General features: G+C 43.6%; 1 protein-coding gene across 1 annotated transcript in view; it reads right to left on the reverse strand.

The window, feature by feature from the left end:
* dnajc6 (DnaJ (Hsp40) homolog, subfamily C, member 6) overlaps nucleotides 1-11,742 on the reverse strand; it is a 78,176-nt gene extending 66,434 nt beyond the window's left edge. The window contains 1 exon segment of the mRNA XM_070447434.1: nucleotides 11,252-11,742. Coding sequence (XP_070303535.1) covers nucleotides 11,252-11,456 — 205 coding nt within the window. The 5' untranslated portion in view covers nucleotides 11,457-11,742.
* Nucleotides 11,743-19,175: the final 7,433 nt, after the last annotated feature.

Here is a 19,175-nt window from a genome sequence, read left to right on the forward strand (position 1 = left end):
AGACAGACAGAGACAGACAGAGACAGACAGAGACAGAGCGAGACAGACGGAGTCAGACGGAAAGGAGACAGATGGGGACAGACATGTAGATGCATGTAGAGACAACTATATGCAGTACAGCACAGACAAACAAATATAACAACATGGGCACAGAGACAACATACAACATGTACAGTAACAAGCACACTAACTGGACTGATAAACTGTTCAAGAAAGAGAGCGAGAAAGAGAGAACTGCAGTCAACTGTGGTACTGTGCTACTTCAAGAGAAAGCACTCCTCTTGGACCTCACCCAAGTCCTATATCTGACTCAGCAACCTGGTCTAAGCACACTCCTCCCTTCCCCATCCCATCCATCTGTACAAAGCACATGGCACCGAGCTCCCACTGCCGCTACCACCACCACCACAACTAGTACCACTACCACCACCACCACTACTATCACTACCACCACCACTACTACTATCACTACCACCACTACCACTTCTACCACCACCACTACTACTATCACTACCACCACTACCACTTCTACCACCACCACTACCATTATCACTACTTGCCAGCTCAGCCCTCCACCATGTCCAGCAGCAGCACTCCTCCATTGTTGGCGTCCATATCTGGAGATGGAGGACATGGTCAGGTCTCCTTTAAAAAAGAGGTCTCCTGATCTCACCTGGATTTCCTCGATAAATAAAGGTTATTAAATAAAAATAAAAACTACCACCATCACTACTACCACTAACACAAACCTCAGAGCCTCAACACACACAGTGTTCCTCTATAGAAGGTCTTTGACAGTAGTTATCAAGTGCTGTAGCTCTATGGTCTTTACAGAGCAATTTAAATCTAAGAGCTTATCAATCAAGCAAAGGAGAGCTTCAAGTGGGTGATTAAGCCTGAGCAGGGGCTCCATTCTGGCATCTAGGGACTGCATTCCTTTGACTAGATTGCAACACATTTAATGGAGTCTCAGAAGACAGTAAATCCATCATGATGGTAAAAGGGACATTTTGTGGGAATTCCTACTGAAATGGAGGGCTGCCTTTATGTCCTGAAAAAGGTGTGTGTGTGTGTGGGGGATAGTTGTGTGGGGAAAACAGCTTTACCATACCACACAAAGGAATGCACGCATGCAGACACACACAGTTAGAGTGAGAGTGATAGCCAGCAAGCCTCTTTTTGAGACACAGGCACTTGAGACTGTTGACAGGATTCATTCAGCAATCTCATTGGGAAACGCCACTGCTAAATGAGAGAGATTGCTAACCTTCTCCTACACACTGATGATGCAGAAATATGTCTCTCCCTCTTCTCCTTCAACTCTAAATTCAGACTGCCAACACTCCTATGGGGTGTCTGGTATCTGACAGGCAGAATCATTTCCAATTCCACCTGAATATGCTTGTGTTTAAAGCCAAGTTGAGTAAACGCAGCATTCTAAATCCTAAATGAAGGGCGTGATCGAGTTCTAATTCATAATTCTAAGGGTGTGATAGAATTCWAATTCTTTGTTCTAACGGTGTGTTCTAGTTCTAGTTAAGCAAGACGTGTGTCCGCGACATGGCTGGTTTTCCCTTTGTAATCCGTGATTGTCTCTAGACCCTGCCACATAGAGCTGAAGTCGGAAGTTTACATATACAGCCAAATACATTTAAACTCAGTTTCACAATTCCTGACATTTAATCCTAGTAAAAATGCCCTGTCTTAGGTCAGTTAGGATCACCAATTATTTTAAGAATGTGAAATGTCAGAATAATAGTAGAGAGAATTATTTCTTTCAGCTTTTATTTCTTTCATCACATTCCCAGTGGGTCAGAAGTTTACATACACTCAATTACTATTTGGTAACATTGCCTTTAAATTGTTTAACTTGGGTCAAACTTTTGGTAGCTTCCCAACTACCACAATAAGGTTGGTTGAAATTTTGGCCATCCTCTCATAGAGCTGGTGTATACTGAGTCAGGTTTGTAGGCTTCCTGCTTGCAAGGAAGTTCCGCCGATAAATTTGATATAAGGATTGAGGTCAGGTTTTTATGATGGCCCTCCAATACCTTGACTTCGTTGTCCTTCAAGGCCATTTGCCACATACTTTGGAAGTATGCTGGGGGTCATTGCTCCATTTGGAAGACCCCATTTGCCAACCAAGCTTAACTTCCTGACTGATGTCTTGCCGATGTTGCTTCAATAATATCCACATAATTTTCCTACCCCCATGAAGCCATCTAATTTTCGTATGTGCACCATCCCCTCCTGCAGCAAAGCATCCCCACACACATGATGCTGCACCCCGTGCTTCACGGTTGGGGATGGTGTTCTTCGCTCTGCAAGCGTCCCCCGTTTTTCCTCCAAACTTAACGATGATCATTTATGCCAAACAATATATTTTTGTTTCATCAGACAAGGAACATTCTCACCAAAAGTACAAATCTTTGTCCCCATGTGGCAGTAGCAAACCGTAGTCTGGCTTTTTTTATGGCGGTTTTGGAGCAGTGGGCTTCTTCCTCTGAGCGGCCTCTCAGGTTATGTCGATATAGGACTCGTCTTTGACCTGTGGATATAGATACTTTTGTACCTGTTCCCCAGCACTTCACAAGGTCCTTTGGCTGTTGTTCTGGATTGATTTGCACTTTTCGCACCAAAGTACGTGCATCTCTAGGAGACAGAACGCGTCTCCTTCCTGAGCGGTATGACGGCTGCGTGGTCCCATGGTGTTTATACTTGCGTACTATTGTTTGTACAGATGAACGTGGTATTCAAGCGATTTGGAAATTGCTCCCAAGGATGAACCAGACTTGTGGAGGTCTACAATTTTTGGGCTGATTTTTTTGATTTTCCCATGAATGCCAAGCAAAGAGGCACTGAGTTTGAAGGTAGGCCTTGAAATACATCCACAAGTACACCTCCAATTGACTCAAATGATGTCAATTAGCCTATCAGAACTTCTAAAGCCATGAATCATTTTTGGAATTTTCCAAGCTGTTTAAAGGCACAGTCAACTTTGTGTATGTAACTTCTGACCCACTAGAATTGTGATACAGTGAATTATAAGTGAAATAATCTGTCTGTAAACAATTGTTGAAAAATTACTTATGTCATGCACAAAGTAGATGTCCTAACTGACTTGCCAAAACTATAGTTTGTTAACAAGACATTTGTGGAGTGGTTGAAAAACGAGTTTTAATGGCTCCAACCTAAGTGTATGTAAATTTCCAACTTCAACTGTATGTCTATTTATGGTTTCTGGTTTGGGTAGGTTTTAATAGTCACAGTGCGAACAACATCCCCTATACACTTCCTGATGAACTCAGTCACCGTGTCCGTGTATATGTCAATGTTATTCTCAGAGGCTACCCGGAACATGTCTCAGTCCGCGTGAATAAAACAATCTTGAAGCATGGATTCCATTTGGTCAGACCAGAATAGACCTGAGCATGGGTACTTCCTGTTTGAGTTTCTGCCTATAGGAAGGGAGGAGCAAAATGGAGTCGTGATCTGATTTGCCCCAGCTACAATAAATGCGGCCTCAGGATCTGTGGTTTCCAGTTTGCATAAAGTCCAGTGTAGTTTCTTGAGGGCCGTTGTTGTATCGGCTTGAGGGGGAATATACACGGCTGTGACTATTACCAAAGATAATTATCTTGGGAGGTAACATGGTCGGCATTTTATTGTGAGGTATTCTAGCTTGGGTGAACAAAAGGACTTGAGTTTCTGTATGTTATCACAATCACACCATGAGTAGTTAATCATGAAAGATACACCACCGTCTTTCTTCTTCCCGGAGAGTTCTTTACTCCTGTCTACGCAATGTACTGAGAACCCAGCTGGCTGTATAGACAGGGACAGTATATCCCTAGAGAGCCATGATTCGGTGAAACAGAGTATGTTACAGTCCCTGATGTATCTCTGGAAGGAGTTCCTCGGCCTGAGCTCGTCTATTTTATTGTCCAGAGACTGAACATTAGCGAGTAATATCCTCGGAAGCGGTGGATGGTGTGCACGTCTCCTGAGTCAGACTAGAAGTCCATTCCGAATACCTCTTCTCTGCCGGCAGCATCTTGGAGCAGCCTCTGGGATAAGTTCAGTTGCCCTCGGGGTAAAAACAAAGGATCCAATTCGGGAAAGTCGTATTCCTGGTCATAATGCTGGTGAGTTACCGCCGTTCTGATATCCAAGATTTATTTCCATCTGTATGTAATTACACAAAATAACATTGTGGGCTAATAATGTAAGATATAACACACAAAAAAACGAAATACTGCAAAYTTGCTTAGGAGCTAGAAGAGCTTCCATGTCTGTCGGCACCATCTTACATTGGGCAGGTAGCATTCTCCTGTTATCCACCAAACCCAGATTAGTCGTTCGGACTGRCAGATGGTGAAGCGTGATTCATCACTCCAGAGAATGCGTTTCCACTGCTCCAGAGTCCAATGGCGGCAAGCCATTACACCACTCCAGCCGATGCTTGGCATTGTGCATGGTGATCTTAGGCTTGTGTGCGGCAGCTCGGCCATGGAAACCCATTTCATGAAGCTCCCAACGAACAGTTATTGTGCTGACGATGCTTCKATAGGCAGTTTGGAACTCGGTAGTGAGTGTTGCGATTTTCACACGCTACGTGTTTCAGCACTCGGCGGTCCCATTCTGTGAACTTGTTTGGCCTATTACTTCGCGGCTGTGCTTCCAACTTTGTAGCAACAGTTTGGGGAAGGTCCTTTCCTGTTTCAGCATGACAATGCCCCCGTGCACAAAGCGAGGCCCACACAAAAATGGTTTGTCAAGATCAGTGTGGAAGAACTTGACTGGCCAGCACAGAGCTCTGACCTCAACCCCATCGAACACCTTTTGGATGAATTGCAACACCGACTGCGAGCCAGGTCTAATCGCCCAACATCAGTGCCCGACCTCACTAATGTTTTTGTGGCTGAATGGAAGCAAGTACCCACAGCAATGTTCCAACATCTAGTGGAAAGCCTTCCTAGAAGAGTGMAGGCTGTTATAGTAGCAAAGGGTGGACCAACTCCATATTAATGCCCATGATTTTCGAATGATATGTTTGACAAACAGGTGTCCACATACTCCAGTTTCAACTGTTCCGGCTATGGAACCCTGACCTGTTCACCGGACATGCTACCTGTCCCAGACCTGCTGTTTTCAACTCTCTAGAGACAGCAGGAGCGGTAGAGATACTCTCAATGATCGGCTATGAAAACCCAACTGACATTTACTCCTGAGGTGCTGACCTGTTGGACCCTCGACAACTACTGTGATTATTATTATTTGACCATGCTGGTCATTTATGAACATTTGAACATCTTGGCCATGTTRTGTTATAATCTCCACCCGGCACAGCCAGAAGAGGACTGGCCACCCCTCATAGCCTGGTTCCTCTCTAGGTTTCTTCCTAGGTTTTGGCCTTTCTAGGGAGTTTTTCCTAGCACCGTGCTTCTACCCCTGCCCCTGCATTGCTTGCTGTTTGGGGTTTTAGGCTGGGTTTCTGTACAGCACTTTGAATATCAGCTGATGTAAGAAGGGCTATATAAATACATTTGATTTGATTTGATTTTGGTCATGTAGTGTAATTATAAGAATGTGAAATACTTTTTTCGAAAATACATTAAAATATGTTAAAAGCAGCTTTTCTGTGTTGGAATGGTGTGGGCATACCCAACAACAGAATGTGTGGGTGATTCTGGTCATTAAAAGACTGCTGATTGGCCAGCTCAGGCAATGAGGCAGGATATATGCAAGAAATAGCAAACATTTTTGAAACAGTCTATTGAGAGACAAGTTTGTAAGGTTTTTTAAGTGTTTTGCCTCCAATTTATGCGCTGGCCACGAATACGAGTCAACAACATTATTTGGGTATGAGTTAACAGAATATTAACTTTTAAAAGTGAGGTTTTCACTGGACAGTTGCTTTAAGACTCATTGTACTTCTTGGACATTACTTGCATCCTCCTTCAGACTATTTAACCAGTCCGCTTGTCCCTCTTTTAAATGCTAGAGGAACACTTCAAAGCCTCCTCACAGCCATCCCTTATAGTAGGTTACTGCTCTCTGAACCCCGACCAAAACGCCCCCCTCTCACTCTCCTCCTGTTCATCCTTCCATCCTCCCTGCTCCAGTCAGGCACCTCTGATGTGAGAGAAAGGCCAGTCAAAGAGCCCTGGCCAGAAAGAGACTTGGCCCCGGTCAGGGAGATCAATACGAGCACAGTCTCAATGTGCCTCTCCTCTCCTTCAACAGTCCCAACCTTCATCCTTTATATCTTCTATCCGGTGCAGGGTGAATGAGACAGCAGACAGACAGAGAGACAGGAGACAGACAGAGAGAAGAGAGACAGACAGACAGACAGCACAGACAGACAGACGACGACAGACAGAACAGACAGACAGACAGACAGACAGACAGACAGAGACAGACAGACAGACAGACAGACAGACAGACAGACAGACAGACAGACAGACAGACAGACAGACAGACAGACAGACAGACAGACAGACAGACAGACAGACAGACAGACAGACAGACAGACAGACAGACAGACAGACAGACAGACAGACAGACGACAGACAGACAGACAGACAGACAGACAGACAGACAACAGACAGACAGACAGACAGACAGACAGACAGACAGACAGACAGACAGACAGACAGACAGACAGACACAGACAGACAGGACAGACAGACAGACAGACAGACAGACAGACAAGACAGACAGAGCAGAGACAGACAGACAGACAGACAGACAGACAGAGACAACAGACAGACAGACAGACGACCAGACAGAAGAAAGACATGACAGACAAGACAGAGACAGACAGACAGACAGACAGACAGACAGACAAGCAGACAGACAGACAGCAGGAACAAACGACATGGTTGTACTGCAGTATGACATGTGACCTATTGTGGGTCAAACAGGAACAGGAACTTTCCCAACAAACAGGCTCTAAGCTCTTTATTATAGATGCTGCTGATAAGATCTATGATTAATCTGTTCTGGAAGGGAAGGCAGCTTGGCATCAATACTGACTATGTGGGAGATACACACCCACAAAACATGATTGATATAGCAGCAGATATGCACAATACTAAACTATATTTTGCCATTGTTTTCATTAGTCCATTGTTGACAAAGTCCCAAAATGTTTTGCTTGTCAGTAATCAAGTTTCCAAGATATGTAACTTTCAAAATACAGAAATCATCCCTGTATGATGCACAATTTTCCTTTAAGACTTAAATATTTACAGCGGACTGAAGTGAATCATCCAGCCATCTATTATTCACTTAATGTCAATAAAACAGCTCTAATGTAAGAGCGCTGCCCTGGAGTTGGGGAGATGGGGAAGTTTGCATTTCAATGGGAAATTTCTCACATAAATACATTTTCTGATGCTAAGCTGATGGTGCGCTGATGGTGCCTGGTGGTCTCACCAATTCCTTTCAAACACACTGGAGATTTACAGTACATAGACCGGGGGTAGGCAACCTTGGTCCTGGAGTGCGCATCACCTGGAAGACCAGGTGTGTGAATTTAGGCAATCACTGAACTGATCAATTAGCTAGCAGATGTGGTGCCTAGTTGGAACAAATCCTACAATACCTGCAGCACTCCACGAAGAGCGTTACCTATCCCTAACATAGACTCTGCTATGTGGGAAGACAATGGGAAAACCTCCAATGCAGTCTCAGACCCTAACCACTAACCAAACACTACTACTTAGCTGCAACATGTCTATCCACCTGTCTCTGGTGTCTGCCTCTGTGTCTGCCTCTGTGTCTGCCTCTGTGTCTGCCTCTGTGTCTGCCTCTGTGTCTGCTGGTCAGTCAGTCGTTCAGTCTGCTTGTGTGCTGGCTTGCCTGCCAAACACGACTGACCAGATGGAGATGGGAGTCTGCAGAGCTCTGATGTGTACTGAGCTACACTGCACAGACACACAGAGAAGCAGAGGGAGCAGGAGATACAGACCACATACAGCCAGCCAGCCAGCGCAGGCAGACTCACCTGACACTCAGATGTCTATGTCCCCCTCTCCCTCCTCCCCTCTCCTCCCTTCTCTCTCCTCTCCCCTCCCCATCGTACACTTCCCCTCAGCTCAGATAGATCCAGTACCTAAGGCCAGGTCTTTCAGTGCACTGCAGTGAGCTGTGGATATATCCAACCTGGTCTCAGAGCATTTCGTATTATTCTATACATAAATCTGAGACACTCCATTAGGTATATGCTACATTTGATATGGTTTCATAAGACAGATGGTTACTTAAGGCAAAAACAAAAGGAGAGTGGGCGTATAATGCAAACGTCTAGCAACCCAAAGGTTGAGAGTTCGTATTTCATCATGGACAACATAGCATTTTAGCTATTTAGCAACTTTTCAACTACTTACAATTGTTTTGCTACTTTGCAACTACTTAGCATGTTAGCTAACTCTTCACCTAACCTTAACCCTTTTAGCTTACCCTTCCCCTAATCCTAACTTTAACCTAACTCCTAAACCTAACCCTAACCCCAAGCCTAGCTAATATTAACGAGCTAGCTAATGTTACACACCTAGCCACCTAGCTAAAATTCGTAACATGTGATACGTTTTGCAAATTCATAAAATATTTTACATTTTCGTAACAAATTATACGAAATGGGTAAAGGACTTCCACAAATGAATACATACCAGACGAAATGTGATATATCATACTCAATGAAGTGTCTCAGATTTACAGTGGCYAGAAAAAGTATGTGAACCCTTTGTAATTACCTGGATTTCTGCATAAATTGGTTATCAAATTTGATCTGATCTTCATCTAAGTCACAACAATAGACAAATTAATAATAGCTTAATAGCTTAAACTAATAACACACAAATTATTGTATTTTTCTTGTTTATATTGAATACATAATTTAAACATTCACAGCGTAGGTTGGGGAAAGTATGTGAACCCCCTAGGCTAATGACTTCTCCAAAAGCTAATTGGAGTCAGGAGTCAGCTAACGTGGAGTCCAATCAATGAGACGAGATTGGAGATGTTGGTTAGAGCTGCCTTGCCCAATAAAAAACACTCACAAAATGTGAGTTTGCTATTCACAAGAAGCATTGCCTGATGTGAACCATGCCTCAAACAAAAAAGATATCAGAAGACCTAAGATTGAGAATTGTTGACTTGCATAAAGCTGGAAAGAGTTACAAAAGTATCTCTAAAAGCCTTGATGTTCATCAGTCCATGGTAAGACCAATTGTCCATAAATGGAGAAAGTTCAGCACTGTTGCTACTGTCCTGCAAAGATGACTGCAAGAGCATAGCGCAGAATGCTCAATGAGGTTAAGAAGAATCCTAGTGTCAGCTAAAGACTTACAGAAATCTCTGGATCATGCTAACATCTCTGTTGARGAGTCTACGATACYTAAAACACTAAACAAGAATGGTGTTCATGGGAGGACACCARGGAAGAAGCCACTGCTGTCCAAAAAAAACATTGCTGCACGTCTGAAGTTTGCAAAAGTGCACCTGGATGTTCCACATACTGGCAAAATATTCTGTGGACAGATGAAACTAGTTGTTTGAAAGGAACACATAACACTATGTGTGGAGAAAAAAAGGCACAGCACACCAACATCAAAACCTCACCCCAACTGTAAAGTATAGTGGAGGGAGCATCATGGTTTGGGGCTGCTTTTCTGCCTCAGGCCCTGGACAGCTTGCTATCATCGACGGAAAAATGAATTCCCAAGTTTATCAAGACATTTTGCAGGGGAATGTAAGGCTATCTGTCCGCGATGTGTCGTCGTGCATTGCGCCCGGCCCTCCACAGGAGTCGATAGAGCGCGATGTGTCATCGTGCATTGCGCCTGGCCCTCCACAGGAGTCGATAGAGCGCGATGTGTCATCGTGCATTGCGCTCGGCCCTCCACAGGAGTCGATAGAGCGCGATGTGCCAAATGACAACCTGGCCAGCCAAACCCGGATGACGATTGGCCAATTGTGCGCCGCCTCATGGGTCTCCCGGTCGCAGCCGGCTGCGACACAGCCTGGGATCAAGCCAGGATCTGTAGTGATGCAGCAAGCACTGCGATGCAGTGCCTTAGACCGCTGCGCCACTCAGGAGGACCACAAATTAGATTGTTGAAAATAAATGTATTGGAAATGTTGTTAATTCCAAAATAGCTAAACCGTTGTCTTAAACTCAGGGCAGTGAGAGAAAAAGCTCATGAAAGCAATTGAACTGTTTAATTGACTCACAAACTTCCTCTGAAAGTTTCAGTACTGATTATTTTAAACCCAAGAACATGTTTAGAACAGTAATCTCAGTAAGAAATATGCTAACATGATTGCCATTGCTAGCTAGATAGCTAGCTAAAACGGTTGCCTAGCAACAATCATCTTAAGACGATTTGTAAGAAGATATTTGGGAAGTTCTTAAGAAAATCATTCAATCTTAAGATAGAGGAGTGCAATTGAGGAATTGCACTTAAACTACTTTATGAACTTATTTTTTTTCTTAAGAAGCTTCTTAAATTTTGCTAAGATGTGTTTTGTGAATATGGGCCCTGGTTGATATATCCCTGTTCACAACACTACCACTCACTCACTGACAATGAACTGTGGCTTTTTAACTCTCCAATGGCCACATGACATACAGACAACTGTATGCAGGAAATTCCCTACATACACTTCTTCAAAAGGCACAAGGAAGGATAGAGTATTATTGGGTTAGTGTTTTTTTGTTGTTGCCATGTTAGCTATTGTCAAGCTGTCTATTACTGTCACTGTTAATCAAGTCTTAGGGCTACACCACATCAGGATGATTGATAGGGACTATGTAGACCCACTAGGCTAATGACTTCTCCAAAAGCTAATCATAATGTGTGCATGTTCAATTACGTTAATTTAAGTTTTATTAAAATATTGGTAGCTTAATAAAAGACTTAACATGAGATTACTGCTATTCACTGCTATGATGAGATCAGCTCTACTCACACAAAATAAAAATGAAATCAGAACAATATAGGCTACAATATAAGGAGACACCACGATTACATGATGCAATGCACGGAAACACTAAGACAGAAATTTCTAGATAATCTATTTTAACCTATTTACACTGATCTTATTCAAATTAAATATATTTCAGGGAGTATCACACAGCGACAGGCGTGCTCTGCCTCGCATGCAACAGATCGGCATTATCTCCAGCTTGGCCTTGCTTGCTGCGCGTGAGCCACACCGCTTCCCATGGAGACCCACCGCTTACCTGAGCTGTCCATGGTGCTGCAGTCGTTCTCCCGCAGTGGGCCTGCCTTCGGTCCTCCTAGGGTTGCTGCTGATACCAAGCCTCCACCGATTCCGCTGCGTCTCCCTCCTCCGTTATTGAAGCCTCCGCTGCTATCGACCAACTGTAAAGATTCATAGCCATCATAACTGCATGGCTTTTTCTTATAGCCACCCAGTAYGCTCATCTCATGAGCACTGCGCCGTGGATTTGAGAATTACATTTAAAAAAGACAAAAACAGCTACTGAATGGCGTGAATGCACATATTCTGGACGATAAATCTCAGATATATTCTTAGAAATAATCCACCAGATATGTGTTAGTAGTTCCAGCACRGTCTCTCCCTGATTTTTTTCTCTCCGGGATATCAAGAGCAGGACGCTGTCATCAGGTCCGCATTCACTACACCGAACATCCACGGTTGCTCTGGCTGCCAGTCCCGGTTGAGTTAAAGGGTCCTTTCCGGCTTTATGCTGGCTCCAAGCTCCAAGCCAATCCTGACAATACCATGCCGGCAGTAGGTGACTAAATGATCGCCTGATTGCCTGATTCATAGTTATTTATTTACAAAGCAGTAATATTTGTCAGAAAATATACATTCATGATGAATAGGCTGATGTGATGATAGCCCACTGGATATCCTACACAGGATTCTATTCTATACGAAAATATTCACATATCTATTTCTAATAACGTATTTTAACAGCCTACAGTAGTTAACAAGATATCTTCATAACTAATTATAAGGGTTAAATTAACAATACAAAACACTTAAAAATTGCACTGTTGGTTAGAGCCTGTAAGTAAGCATTTCACTGTAAGGTCTAAACCTGTTGTAATCAGCGCACGTGACAAATAAACTTTGATTTGATATGATTTCAGTTTCTTATAATCTACATAGGCGACAGTCTCCATTGCTAAGGGGCTTTAATTCGACCCATGTKTGGACCAGCTGTAGGCTATACAGTATAGCACCTCCACAGGAGGATAATAAAGGAATTAAAGTGCTGAAGTATTTTAGTCAYCACTGTACGACAGCATAGTGCTTTGTCAGGGAGGGGGAGCACTTCAATCAGTTGAAGATCTCGACTCTCCCCCCAGCCCCAGACGATCCCCCCCAGCCCTCACAAAAAGAGATCCCACAAATGGCACCATATTGCCCATAGACCTCTGGTCAAAATGACCAATGGTCAAAAGCAGTGGTGTAAAGTACTTAAGCAAAAATACTTGAAAGTATCACTAGTCCTTTTTTTTGGTATCATTACTTTAGTATTTATATTTGTTGACAACTTTTACTTCACTACATTCCTAAAGAAAATATGTACCTTTTTACTCCATACATTTTCCCTGACACCCAAATGTACTCGTTACATTTCGAATGCTCAGCCAGGACAGCAATGTCGTACAATTCACACACCTATCAATCATTCCTACTGCCTCTGATCCGGTGGACTCACTAAACACAAATACTGCGTTTGTAAATGATGTCTGTGTGTTGGAATGTGTGCCTTGCTGTCCGTAAATTAAAAAAACAAGAACATTATGCCGTCTGCTTTGCTTAATATAATAAGTTTTGATGCATAGCATTAACTTTAACTTTTTACTTGTACTCAAGTATAACAAGTTAGTACTTTTTCCACCACTGTACTTTAAGGAGAAGTTTACCCAAAATCCAGAAACTCCCAAGTGATTCCATACATTGAAACTAGTTCAGTGGAGTTTGCCATCTTTCCCCCTTCTCTCTCACTGTAGTGCTGTACTGAAACAGCTGCAAAAAATGGGTCACGTGACTCGTGACATTGCTGGATGCAGGCCTCCCTCTGCTCCGTTACCAGTGAATTCATGATTCAGAAATCTGCGAAGTYGGGACAAATTCATTGTTTTATTGAAAGTGTAGAAACTGCACGTTAGGCCCTTATTCACAGATGCAKGTTTTTTTGGAGGTGAAGACATTGTTACACATTAGTTATATAAATAAACAACAAGTTACAAATATGTCTGATGACTAAATACTCGCGAGTGATGAAGAAAACTACTTGAGGGGCGCTGATGGTCTCGTCAAACTGTATTGTTTGGAGTGTGAGTATGCAGACGAAGAATTTAGGCAAAGTGAGCTTCAGATGGCCGCAGCCCCTCTAGACACCGAAGCTGCAGCAGTAGCTGGACCACAGCCCCAACCCATCCCCCAGGATCAACACAGACTGGTGCTGCAGCAGTAGCTGGATACAGCCCCAACCCATCCCCAGGATCAACACAGACTGGTGCTGCAGCAGTTGCTGGACCACAAGCCCCAACCCATCCCCAGGATCAACACAGACTGGTGCTGCAGCAGTAGCGTGGACACAGCCCCAACCCATCCCCAGGATCAACACAGACTGGTGCTGCAGCAGTAGCTGGACCACACCCCAACCCATCCCAGGATCAACACAGACTGGTGCTGTAGCAGTAGCTGGACTACAGCCCCAACCATCCCAGGATCAACACAGACCGGTGCTGCAGCAGTAGCTGGCCACAGCCCCAACCCATCCCAGGATCAACACAGACTGGTGCTTGCAACAGTAGCTGGACCACAGCTCAACCCATCCCCAGGATCAACACAGAGTGGGTTACAGCAGTAGCTGGACCACAGCTCCAACCCATCCCAGGATCGACACAGACTGGTGTGTACAGCATAGCTGGACCACAGCCCAACCCACCCCAGGATCGACACGACTGGTGTGCGCAGTAGCTGGACCACAGCCCCAACCCATCCCCAGGATCAACACAGACTGGGTGTTACAGCAGTAGCTGGACCACAGCCCAACCATCCCCAGGATCAACACAGACTGGTGTTCAGCAGTAGCTGGACCACAGACCCAACCCATCCCCAGGATCAACACAGACTGGTGTACAGCAGTAGCTGGACCACAGACCCAACCATCCCCAGGATCAACACAGACTGGTGCTGCAGCAGTACTGGACCACAGCCCCAAACCATCCCCAGGATCAACACAGACCGGTGTTACAGCAGTAGTGGACCACAGCCCCAACCCATCCCCAGGATCAACACAGACTGGTGCTGCAGCAGTAGCTGGACCACAGCCCCAACCCATCCCAGGATCGAACACAGACTGGTGCTCAGCAGTAGCTGGACCACAGCCCAACCCATCCCCAGGATCAACACAGACTGGTGCTGCAGCAGTAGCTGGACCACAGCCCCAACCATCCCCAGGATCAACACAGACGGTGCTGCAGCAGTAGCTGGACCACAGCCCCAACCCATCCCCAGGATCAACACAGACTGGTGCTGCAGGTAACTGGACCACAGCCCCAACCCATCCCAGGATCAACACAGATCTGGTGCTGCAGCGTACTGGACCACAGCCCCAACCCATCCCCAGGATCAACACAGACTGGTGTTACAGCAGTATCTGGACCACAGCCCCAACCCATCCCCAGGATCAACACAGACTGGTGCTGTAGCAGTAGCTGGACCACAGCCCCAACAAAAATGGAGGAACGTAATGATGATGAGGAGCAGTTAGTTTGCTTTTGCAACCAAGGGGATTTTGCGGCCCTTTTGGTCCCATGTTCCAAAAAAAACGAATTGGAGACGCATCCCTGTTTCACCTGGGTCAAATGGACAGTTATCTAARGAGTAAGTGGCAACTTTACTTTATTGAATGATCGCTTATGATCAACCTCTAAGAGCGGGACTGTTAGTGGGTTTATGTTTTCATATTAGCCCGAAACACTATATAGCCTATGTTTATTTATCACAATGTTTTGGAGTATTCTATTCTGCAAATAAAGGTGACACGATGTCTATTGTCTCTCAACCTCAGCTGTCATAAATATATAGGGAACATATGCTAACCTGTAGAGCACCTATGCCTCTATGTCTACATTATATGATGCAATGGTACTAACACAATAAGAACACCGCAAACTTCAAGAGTCAGACTGGGCTACATACCTCCGCGCACTTGATTTGTCGCTTTCTCTTCTCAAACGCGCATTTGTATTTTGGCACTGCTCCAGATCCAGTCCATGGACATACAGTAGCAACAGCTGTATTTTAGCAGTCGGCTACATAAAATAATTATCAAAAATAAATCTAAATTGTTTTAGGTGGAAAAGTACACATTTTGTGACTCGAAACATGTAGTACTTTTGACCAAAATAGCTAATTTGGCCATACGCTTTCAATAAAACAACGATTTTGTCCACACTTTGCTGATTTCTGAATCATGAATTCAATGGCAAAGGAGCAAAGCGAGGCCTGCATCCAGCAATGTCACGAGTCACGTGACCCGTTTTTGCACTGGTTTCAGTACAGCGCTACAGGGAGAGAGAGGGGGAGAGGGCAAGGTCCACTGAACTAGTTTCAATYTATGGAATCACTTGGGAGTTTCTGGATTTTGGGTAAACTTCTCATTTAAGTACATTTAAAACCAGATACTTTTAGACTTTTACTCAAGTAGTATTTRACTGGGTGACTTTCACTTTTACTTGAGTTATTTTCTATTAAAAGGTATCTTTCCTTTTACTCAAGTATAACAAATGGGTACTTTTTCTACCACTGGTCAAAAGTATTACACTATATAGGGAATGGGGTGCGATTTGGGACGCACACCAAGACAGCTACTTGGCYTTGTGCAGCATGCTTCCTTCCTTGGCCCAGTTCCCTGGCAACTAAAGGGCTGCATGGTTTCTCAAAGCAGAACCCGGGCCTGGGAAACCCTTTACAACAGGAGCCCTGGACTGAAAGCACAGCAGGCAAGGGAATGTCCAAAAGGAGAAATTATTCCAGACGTAACCGGATGCAAAGTGCCGTTCTATTGTAGGATTTAGTTTCCTCTGACAGCTAACCTCCCAACATCAGACATTTACCCCAGATGCACGACTTCATGAAGTCAACTCCTGCAGTCAGTCTCCAGTACAAATGGTTACAATCCTCACTCGCTGAGAGGACTGGACTTGGGCATCAAAAGCAATGTAATGTCCTGGCATTGACCTTTTGACCACTGGTGGTACTATTTTATGTCTATGGTCACAGAACTGTGTGATGCAAGAAGGGATCACTTGGATGATGAGAGTGCCCACTCTACTCTATTTGGGATCCAAGTTCGAAAAGCAGAATAAATCACACTACAATGACAACTACACTTCCACATAATCCAGAATAATGGACAGATAAGCGAATATGAACAAACAGGGAGAGATTATCGTAAACCTGCTACATAAAAAACAAATGACAGCCATTCAAAAAATCTAACTCTATAACCGAGCCTACTACTACCTTTATTAACTTACTATATAGGTTTGGTCTATATAGGTTTAAATGCCACATTGCATTCCTTCATTCCTTTACAGGAGAGGTTTAAGCACCGTGGGTTAAGGAAGTTGTAGTTTAACAAAGACCTTGTGATGTTTTACAAGACCTTCGCCTCATAAACAGAAGTTTATTTCAGTCTTCCAGCTACGCCTCTTCAACAATTGCTATACTTCATGATTTTTAAGACTTATGGATATTGAGGACAACAATAGGCTACTTGAATCCAGTCCAGCCATACAGCCATTATCTTCACTAAACTGACTGACCTAAAATAATATTTTCTGCTTGATTCGGTGGATTTGCCATCATATTTAAGGGTGGACAGTGGATTAATGATTATCCCTACAGGTTAAAGCTTTATTGACCTGTAAAATCTGCTGGCTAGGGTTAGGGTTCACTGGCAGACAGTAGCCTAAATTACTTGATCTGTGTGTAGCCTATTGTCCATGCAGCTGTCTTTACATTTTGAACTAAATAGATTCRTGCTTAGCCTAATGAAGAATCTCTAAACATCTTTCCAATCATCATCAAAMGAATCATGATGGAATGAAAATAAAACATAGTATTGCTATATATCACAACCCACTGGGCACAGAAGTCAATTCGATGTCTATTCCACGTTGGTTCAACGTCATTTCGTTGAAATGTATGCATAAGAGAAATATGCTCTTTAAAGGGTAATAAATCAAGTTAAGRCTACATGTGGTTATTTGCTCTTAATTAACCTATAGGCAAGTAATATCAATACATCATATTAATAAGCTATTACACTAACACCTGCACTGAAAAATGTTGTCCTGAATGTATCTAGTTTCGATAATATAATGTAATAGTCAGTATTAACGGTTTTACTAGTCTGGTGTGAAACGGAATCCACGCATCTCATCATGTGACACCACCGTGCGGCATAGGACAGGAGGCGGCACGACACTGCCACCATATGAAACCAGAACTGGCCATCGCTCAGGACCCGGATCATGCAAGGGATTTCCCTACAATTTTTTCCTCAGCAAAACCCGTTTCCTTTGAAATCTGAGATAAATAATTCATTTAAAAATGATAGCAAATAATTAGTAGAATATTTAGTTGGTTTCTGTATATTGTCGTCGTCTTCTTCAACCTGCCCCTCCACTGCCAGTAAACGCGTATTCAGCAACATGAATCATCCCCGGCATAGCCAGCTTTTCTTTTACTTAGCATGTAGTTTTCCATTTTAATGAGTCAGTGTCTTTAAAAACTATGAGAATTATCAGCTAAGCACATATAAAATATTTTAGGGTTTCCCCCCATTTAAAATAGTGAGTCATTAATAATCTCAGATCATGCCCAACAATCCCCCCGGTCATATTTGTCATTCAGTGCGCTTGGAATGTTGGTTGTTTAGGCTACGGCGGTTTCACCATTTTTGGCTCATAATTATTAGCAAATGCATAAAAAAAACTTAAAGCAGCAACAGGACAGGGTATGTAACGTCATACAGAGGCTGAGCGCACCGTGCTGTTATCCCATCGTTACGCATTTCCTCGCCTAAAGATAGGCCTGTAACCCGACAAAACACCTGCACCGAATAGAACCAAACATCATCGATGCTATTGGATATTCAAATGTCTAATATTATGGTAAAAACGCAGATAGACTTCTACTGATTGCCAAACCATCATATGCAGAATATCTTTATGCAGATCTAGCCAACAGAATTCCTGGAGCAGAGAAGAMAATCATTATGTAATATTCAAATCTAATCGGGGAGAAACACATGACGACGATGCTACTCCGAAACAATCATTTCAGTGTCATTTGATACAAAACTTATCTGGTTTTAAACGAATTATGCAAAAAAAAATGTTAAAAAATACAGCCCGTTTCGCATACCTTTCAGAGCGCTCGCTGTCATTATCTCTGGAACGCCGACGTCCTCAGCTCCTGAGATCCGCGCGGGGACCCCAGCTGCGCTCTGAGAAATGCCAACCTTTGATTTGTCATTCGCCGCCAGAGCAGTCAAAGGTCAAACGACCGATACTTCCTTCTGTACCTCAACCTGTAAGTGGTGGCGGTGCACGGGCGACGTGTATAATGTCAGCWCCTGCGGTTGGCTAAAATTACAATTACTAATGACTACGACATCATCATATCCTCACCTTATATTTAATGTGAGCTTCACTGAAACGAATCCAGCGACCTCAATTCGCTGATCTAACAACAATATGAAGCCTATCCATGTGAGCCCAAATGTTCCGGATGTCACATAGATCCATATACTGGGAAAATGCGCAGATTAGCGCCTCAGAATGCTGACTACACAGTGCATCATATCTTGCTGTAGCCTACTAATAAAACATAGGCAAGCAAAATCTGAGTAGGAATTTGGGGACTGGATAGATGGAAATTAAATTAACTCACATGTGCTGACATTTACATGAGACTGCCATGCTGACCACACCACTTGTTATGTGCCCAATAGTTGAAAAATAAATGTACACATACATGTTATTCAATCATTGCATCCACACTGTTTGCGCGTGTCAACGAGAGTCTGCATAGCCAGGCACTAAAATATACTTGATTATATTTGTGACGCTTGGCCGCTG

The sequence above is a fragment of the Salvelinus sp. IW2-2015 genome, linkage group LG16, assembly GCF_002910315.2.
Source record: "Salvelinus sp. IW2-2015 linkage group LG16, ASM291031v2, whole genome shotgun sequence".
Lineage (NCBI taxonomy): Eukaryota > Metazoa > Chordata > Actinopteri > Salmoniformes > Salmonidae > Salvelinus > Salvelinus sp. IW2-2015.